General features: G+C 37.8%; 1 protein-coding gene across 2 annotated transcripts in view; it reads left to right on the top strand.

The window, feature by feature from the left end:
• The first annotated feature begins 1,321 nt into the window (after positions 1-1,321).
• mrpl11 (mitochondrial ribosomal protein L11) overlaps positions 1,322-9,007 on the top strand; it is a 46,346-nt gene continuing 38,660 nt past the window's right edge. For both annotated transcript variants that reach the window (XM_038699727.1, XM_038699726.1), the window contains exon 1: positions 1,322-1,417. In XM_038699727.1, coding sequence (XP_038555655.1) covers positions 1,345-1,417 — 73 coding nt within the window. In that variant the 5' untranslated portion in view covers positions 1,322-1,344. The remainder of the gene's footprint in view (positions 1,418-9,007) is intronic.

The raw sequence follows: 9,007 nt of genomic DNA, 5'->3' as shown, positions 1-9,007 counted from the left end.
AATGGCTCTGGATTGTACATTGCTCACAATGTGCTTACTTATACAATAATACAATAATAAAATAATAAAATCAGACACAGGCTAAAGTATAAAGAACACATATATGCACACTATAAACAAAAACAGTACAGACAGATTGAGACAGTAGAGTAACGAGCAGAGTGCAAAAGATGTAAATTATTTTACCATTATTCTTATTATGTACATGTCGGAGGTGGATGACATATACAGGTGCACATACACATACATGCATACATGTAAACATATACACAGTGTGATGGAGCATAGTGCAAAGGATGCAGGAATAAATAAATATTATGTGCAGATATTACTTGATGTAGGTGGATTTGGTATACAGTATATACAATATACAATATGATATAATAAGTGGTAACCAGTAAACAGGTGGCTGATTAGAGGCAGAGTTACTGGGTTATTGCACAGGAATGCTTCCTGACACTGCGAGTCAGAAGTCAGCTGTTCATCAGAGTGATGGCTTGTGTACTGTATATTCATAGCCATATATAGGATATATAGCCTTTATCATGTTAAACTGCACCGCTGTATATATTTTGTCCTGTGCATTTATATTTATTTCTACATCTGCAACTACCTCCTGCTGTGACCGTTGCAATATATCTAAATATCTAAATATAAATTATATAAATATAAATATAAAATATACACAAAAGGTGTATATATTGTACACATGTGGTGTCCGAACAATAATGCTGCGATGATGTGTTGAGAAGAAACCCGCTTGACACTGTTCTTGATCATAAAAGTTTATTAAATCAAGGAGTTCAGCATCAATTACAAGCTCTGCAGCAGCTTGGAGAGTGACCCAGCCCGATGGCCACTCTGTCTCTCTGTACATCAAACATAGCTTATATAGGATATGTTTAGGTATCTGTTAGGTACCATAGAAGGGTTTGAGTCTGTAAAGTAAAAGGTCAAACCCATAGAAGGGTACAGTACTATTTTGAGGTAACAAAACAAGGGGTTAGAGGTCAAATTCTATAGAAGGGTTCAGTCCCTACATAACCACCAATCACTGCTCTCCCCGTAGAAGGTCACTGACCCTCTGTCCTGCTGCTACAGTGCTATTTTGAACTGTTATGAGTCAAATGCATAAGTATTGGATACTACATATTTAGCATAACTATTCTATTTGTATTTTGTTTATTTATTTTCTTCTGTTGTATGTATCAGGAGCAGCTCTAACAGGTGAATTTCTTCTTTCTTAATAAAGTTTATCTTCTCAGCTTTACTCGCAGATGCTGCAGCTGGTCCTCCACACCAGCAGGTGGCAGCTCTGGGATTAACAGCAGCATACAGCCAGCAATGTGCAGTAATCCAATATGTCTGCGCCCTGAAGGAGGCTGCTCTCGGCGTGAAGGTGCAGGACAAGCGACAGGTATGATACCGCTGACGTTTATATAATTTCTATAGAGTTTACCGGGTTCATCTTTGATGTATTATAAGAGTTTTAAGATGTTTATTGGGGATACTCACGGTGTTAATGGAGGTAACGTGCGTTTAGCTTCTTGCTGTTCAATGTGACTGTGGACACAAAGTGTTGCTGCTGTGCTTCACGTTTTGTGTTTGATTAGTATATTAAAGGTAAATGATGCTGTTCACAAGTTGTATCAGTGTCGTAATTGTTTTTCATCACGGGGTTTGATAAATTAAACGGGTTCCTCGAGGAAAGCTCTGCATCCATGGTGTTCAGACTCAAGCTGGTAGCAAAGTCAAAACTCCCCTTGATGCTGAAACATGTGTTCAGTTTGATTGTTGTCATTCGTTTCATATGATTTATTTATTTATTTATTTTAATGTTAACGTTAAAGTCCCTGAAAACGTATTTTCGTATTTTAATAATCTTTTTCCTATGAGCAAAGATAACCTACATAAGCAAACGATGTTCTGGCAAAGTTTAAACAGTTTTGGTGATTTTACTTGAGGTATTTGTGTTTTTGTTTGTAATTTGTTTATTGGTTTGTAGTGTCTGGGGCTCGGTTGGTTAAAAAAAATAAATAAAAATCTCGTGTGAGTCTGGTGACATTTGTTTGCTTGTGTTGCCAGGCCACTGTCAATCAAATCTGATCAAAGCACAACCACAATCTTGAAGAAGCAGATTACCTGAGATTTGAGTAACTCTTAATAAAAATTAACTAAAGAAACTTTCATTGTTGCTTATTTTATCATGAATATTTAAGGCAGTACTTAATATTTGAAACCAAGATTACAGGGCCTTGGCCCAAAAGACATGGGTCATCTGCTATATTAGTTTATAATTTGTAATTTATGCAATCCCATACTTAAACCCTGAAAAGGTCATAAAGACATGAAAATGACACATTTGAACAAGACCAAAACCTGTTCTGTGAGACTGTAGTTATGATCTATATCTATGTCAGTGGTTCTTCAACTTTTGAGTGCCGATGATTTGGGACCAGTTCAATGGAAGAGGGATTTTCCCCTCAGAATGTTTAGTAGTTGGGTTATGACGAGACACTTAACCCACGAGATGAGATTCGAGATTGGGTTCACGAGATCAAGATGAGATGAGATTTTAAAACTTTGTTTTTTTTAATTAATGCTGAATTATATGAAAATTCTGAGCATTAAACACTTTATTTGCTGCCTTATGATGCATTTTTCTGCACCAGTTTATGGTGATTTTTTTAAATTTATATAAAGAAACACAAAATTCAGGTGGCAGGTGACAGTTCAAACTCTATTGCCTAACTATTACAGAATATAAGTCAGTGCAGCTCTCAGTCATTCTGTGCTGCTTTCAGACCTGTTTCTCCTTTAGATCAACTTTTCTCATGTAATATCCCTGCTGAGTCATGATTTAGTCACCTCAATGATAAATTATTAAATTTTAATTTAGTTATAAACTCCTGGACTTTAATACCTCCTGTGTTTCAGCAGCTCATGTTCAAAACTGTCTGCACATCTGTGTTCTCTGACATGTCCAGAAAAAGGGCAAGAGTATTACCAGAGTAAAGTGATCATTTAATGAGAAGTCTACCAGCCCTTTACTCTGCTGTGCATTACGTTATTGATCCGCTAGTAACGTTATCCCCTTCAGACTGTTTGACCAACGCAGTTTGGGACTGCATGCTGTATGTGTAACAGAAAGTAACTGAAACACTTTTGATCAGGCAGAAATCTCACCACAAATCCACACACGTTAACTTCAGCAGCTCAGATAAAGTGCAGCTCACAGTCCCAAATAGAGCAGGCTGGCTTCAGTTTTTAGATGCTTATGTTGCAAAACTCTAGTCAGCTATGTAACCACTTATCACAGCAGTCTGGACTCACAGCACGAGCGGGTTAGGCCGGTGTCAATCAGCTGGGTTGAGTTGATTAGCTCCACGAATCTTATCAGTTATACATTTGTATTTCACTGCTTGAGAAAATTAATTTGTGGATTGACAGCATGTGAAAAATGTAATTTGCTTGAGTCTCGTGAGACAGCTTTTTACCTGACAAGAAATATCGTCACAATTTAATCTTGCGTGGCACGAGATCTCATCACACCCCTATTTAGTAGTATTTTGCAAATAAAGCTGGGTTACAGTCAGAAAAAATAAATTTATCATGTATTCTTATGTTTTTTTCCTAACTGGGTAATCCTCCCATTCATTGCGGGTTGTGACCCTGAGATTAGAAACCACAAGTGTAGGGCTGAACGATTAATCAAAATATCATTGAAATTGCAATATGGAGGTGCAGTATTTGTTATGATAAAAGAAAACATCTTTGTTTGGTACAGATCCTTGCAAAAATTACACCTTAATCATTTAAATATGTTTTCAAATGAAAATTAGAATAATGAATTAAATTCCCTCTAATATCTCAAATCATATTGCAATATCAGACAAAATAATTGCAATTAGATAGTTTTTCAAAATTGTTCAGCCCGATACTGGTCTATATGGTATATGCCTGAATGGTTTAAATATTTGAGAGAACATCCGGGGCAAAAATAATTCTGCTTATAGTGTTTAAAAAAGCTGAGTCATTGCCTAACTGCAACATCTAATTTTAGCTTCATCCAGATTCCTTGTAGATGGAGTGTTTCAAGTTTGACCGCTGTTAATTCCGGCGTCCATCCCCCAGCTCACTGACCACACTGTTATATATTTATCATACTTCCAATATTCTGAATGTTAGTTCCAGCTGCAGCAGGAGCTCAGACCCAGAGGGGCAGATGGCTCCAGAATTCAGAGGGTTTACTGTCACATCCTGGCTGCAGTCACACTTGGCTTGCAGTTTCTGAGCTATAATTCTTTTTATAATGTCAGAGCCTTGTGTATTCACATGTTGCCTACAGCTTTGTGTTTGTGTTTCATTATATCCCGGGGGTACTTTAACCTGAATGCACACTGACTGATGGGGACTTACGTCATCGTGGGGACAAAAAATTGAGGTCCTCACGGGTAAAGACTGCTTTTTGAGAGTTAAGACTTGGTTTTAGGGTTACAGTTGAGCTAAAGTGAGGGGTTGGGTTAAGCTTAGGCATGTAGTTGCGATGGTTGAGATTAGGGAAAGAGGCTGGGGAATGCATTATGTCAATAACATGTCCCCACGGGGATAGTGGAACAAATGTGTGCATGTGTGTAAAAAATCTCGGCTAAATCTGTGACTGTATTGCTTTTCTTCCTCCACTCATATTGTTTGTTTACATGTTGTTACTGTCTCATGATGTTTCGAACAAAAAAAATATCTTTATGTACCTGCAGGCCATATCAATCATGTATCCAGACTTAAAACTTAACGCATCCTGCTGTGAAGGTAAACATTACAGTTGAGCCTCTAATATAACGTTAACCTGTTTTTTTGACACACCAATCAGTGGTTTTCACGTGCTTTGTGTTCAGATACTAGAGAATAAAAACAACGATGTACCCACAACATATAAACATGCTGCCTGCCTGCAAAATATATCAGAAGATGATCTGAACTGAGTGCTGTTTTCCCTTTTTTATATTTCTCAAGCACCATCTCTGCTGCTGATGCCTCGTTGTTGCTGTTTGTTGCTTTTATAGATTTATTCCAAGTACAGGCAGTTTGTAGCACATTCTGTCTTGCCATTCAGACACGGTGGGGAGAGGGAAATGTAATTCAGGGGAGCCAGTAAAGAAAAGGGCCTCCCTGGGATTTGAATACAGACAAGCAGAGATAATGCATGCATGGAGATTCGACTAGGAGTCATCGCTATTCAAGTACAAGGTCTTCGTTTGAACTCAGACTGCAGTGATGGGCATGTATGTGATGCTTCAGTGGTCAACTTTTCTCACGACAGCATTAAAACAGGACAGAGTAGCATTAATTGTCTTATTTTTGCTTGGTGACTGCTTAACAAGAGAAAGACAAGTGAAGTGATATAATACACCGTGTGGCCACAAATATACGGGCATACCAAACATTGATTGTTGCTGATTATCTCATTTCTTTTCATCCCTTGTGGCTGCAGGGATTTGTTCCCATTCATCCACTAGAGCACTAGTGAGGTCTGTTGGGCGATAAAGCCTGGCTCACAGTTGGCGCTTGAGTTCATACTATAAGTGTTGGATGGGGATGAGGTCAGGGCTCTTTGCAAGAAAACCATTCTGTATGGACCTGGCAGGAAAGGGCCATATATATATATATATATATTAGTGTGTGTGTGTGTGTGTGTGTGTGTATATGTTACATGAGGCACAAAGAACGGCAGATAGCAGTCTGTTGATGGTTTTGGGTGTGACGACTGAAATAAGTGATATATAAGTAAGAAAAAGTGATATGAACAAACAGAGAAATGTATCTTTTTAGATAAACAGATGTTGACAAAGTTTGACTTTAGGGACCTAGTTGAAAAAAGGTAATAAATTGCAATTTATCTCAATATATTTAAAATTGCAATAAAATCAAACCGCAACATCGTGATAATATCGTATTGTGGAGCCTCTGGTGATTCCCACCCCTAGTAATGATAGACAAAGCCAAACCAATATGTCTGTTATTTGATCAGAGATAAGTATCTTTGTTTTTTTCTCTGTTTGCACTCATATGGTTACAGTCACGACTTTCCAAAATGAATATCCAAAGATTGAACCAGCTGCTAAGTAACTAGTAATTGCATTGCAGAAATTCCAAAGATAGGATTGACGTTGTTTAGTAACAGATTCATTGTTGCCTGGTTTGTCTACCAGAGAGTTCTGACCCAGTGTATTTCTGCACATTAAAATGTGCTGTTTAGTATATAATTTGGTCACAATTCTTAATAAATAAAACATAATTTTAAAAACAATCCTTTGGGTTTATTTGCTTAAGTTAAAAACACAGCCTCAGGTAATATTAGACAACAATAATGGCAGATAGTTCTCAGTTGAGTGTCTAGCTTGTGAAGATTAAAAAAAAAAAAAAAAAAAGGCATTGTATGGTGATGTTTTGGATTGTAAAACATGCTGAAAACATTCCCCCTGTCTGTCTGCATAGTAAGAACATCAGCTAAAGATATTTCAAAATGCATTTTTCCAAGCAAATTGCACACTAGAAATTTGATACAAAGCAGTTCTTGCCACTTGGTAATTATTTTGTAGTTTAAAACGAATGCGATCTTGCGTTACATCAGAGTAGTTGATCCTAAAATGTGTTTATTTCTGAATGTGTGGAAGTGAAGAGTTGTTTATTTCTGAAGCGTGCAGATTAGCCAAGAGCTCGGAGAGATGAGACCTCCAGGTTTACATTTCGGTTAAATCAGGTCCTGCAAGTTCCCTCTTTTCAGTCTTGTGGGATCATTCAGACTCTTCTTGAGTTCTTCGTTTTATTTGACTGGCCTTTAGCACTTGGCATTCAGCAATCAATAGCTCCAGGGCTGGAGTTTGATGGGATGAATACTAATGTAGTGGAACAGCGATGGCATATGACTGGCTCTCTATAACTTTATATGTGACGTTATCTCTTAATCTTATCCAGAGTGTCTCTTGTGGCTCACTGAATGATCACAGCCCAGTACATTTGTTCTGTTCAGGTCACTGCATTAGGCTCATTGATTACAGTTAATCTGTATCTCCTAATTCATAATGTGGTGCCATCTAAACAAATACTGCATCGAAGAGTTCCCCGCTGCCAATGCAAGTCCTTCCTGTGCCGTTAACAGAGGTTTGGGTATCTTATGCATTCAAGGACATCATAGATTTATTGTGGCTTTAATGGTATTTAAACATTTCTGCAAAGATTGGCAGAAACTAGGAATATTATAATTTTAATATGCCTGTGCTCTTGTTCTGTTAGTATCCAGGGACTTCAGCGTGTCTCCAGGGCCTTTCTTCCTGTTTATTTTAAACTTGTCTGGGTCATGTAGTGGTGATATAGGCCATCGCAGTAGTTACACACATGTGCCCGCTATCTTATTTTGATTTAATCTTTCAGCTAAATGTCTTACTTCATATGTAAAGGTGAATGCCACCACTAGATGGACTGCCACACTAAGAGTTGAAGAAAACCAGTTGTCAGAGCTGGTTTTTGTGTGGCTGGAAGATAAGAATGAATTTGTTCCCTTAGTCAAAGAAAACTAATCACAGTTTCTGTTTGGCAAAGGGCTCTTGACAGTTTTTATCTGTTTAAAGAGACGGAAACAGAATGGGTTTTACTATTAAGACTGAGTTATGAGACTGGAATAATAATACATATACTCCTATCAGAGCATCACAAAATTAGACCCTTGGGGCAAGAAATGTGTATCAAGTAATAGATCACACACATTTCAAACCTAGTGTAGAAGCTTTCTTGTGTAAATGTATTATATCAACTAAAATCATCCTTATTAAGGCTGTAAATGCCATGTTATCGCAACACGTGGGGAACAAAAGGACGCTAACAAAGGAGTGCTGCATCTGTTCAAAAATGGTGGATGACATGGATAAAATCCTATTTCACAGGGCGTCGTGGTGGAATAGTGGTTAGAATGGATACCATTATATTGTGACTGGAAAATGATTTTGGAGATAAACCTTTTGTTGTGTTATTCCCATTCTCTCCCATTATTTCTTGTCATTTCACTACTGTCCCCCTTTGAATAATGACAGAAGTACCTTCATCTCTGTATATGCTTGATTTTATTTGCAACATTGCCCATGAAGCCCTAATACACCCAGAAATAATGGGATAAATGGTAAGACACATTCCCTGATGGTAGACAAATCCTCTCATTGTATATATCGTCACAGCCATGCTAGCAGCTCAGTAAGGCTGTACAGCACAGCGGTGCTTTGACCAAAAGGCTCACAGACATGCTCACAGTGACAATGCTAAAATGCTGATGTTTGGCATGTATACAATAAAGTTCACAATCATAGATTAGCATATTAGCACGCTAACATTTGCTAATTAACACTAAATACAAAGTATGACTGAGGCTAATCGGAATGTCAGCAGGTATTTAGTCATAAATTTAAAGTATTGTGGGAGTGTTCAGTGGCCTTTAAGACATTTCACTCAAAACTGCAAATGTCAACCTCATGGTGGCGCTACAGGAAAAAAATAGAGGCTTGCCGAAGTCATTAAGACTCATTGTCTGCCAAACATGAATGTCTGTACACAATTTTGTGACAACCCATCAAGTAGATGTTGAGACATTTAACAAGATGAGTGAATGTTTTGACCTGCTTGTGGCGCTGTGGGAAGACTCAAAAGATCACCAGTGTTAGTAGGATTCATCCTCTTGGCACCATAAATATTTAGTAGTCCAATAGTTGTTATTGATTTTTCTGTCAGGACCAAAGTGGTGGACCGACCAACCAACATCACCATGCTGCTAGCGTGGCTTAAAATTATACGTACAAAATAGTTACAAGTAGGGTGATAAGCTTATGTCCAAGTTTCCCACATGAAGTATCCAGTACCTATGTTAGTATTAAACACAAGTCAGCAATACTAGATCTAGTCTGGTGTAGCACGAGTCCCCCCCAATCCTGCAAAGATGGTTTAGGATGGATATAAGGAATAG

This window comes from Micropterus salmoides, unplaced genomic scaffold (assembly GCF_014851395.1).
Source record: "Micropterus salmoides isolate LMB-PRFRI ecotype aquatic unplaced genomic scaffold, ASM1485139v1 Ms_hic_scaffold_5, whole genome shotgun sequence".
In the NCBI taxonomy this organism is placed as follows: Eukaryota; Metazoa; Chordata; class Actinopteri; order Centrarchiformes; family Centrarchidae; genus Micropterus; species Micropterus salmoides.
The sequence above is the reverse complement of the archived record's forward strand: the minus strand, read 5'-3'. Positions and strand labels throughout refer to the sequence as shown.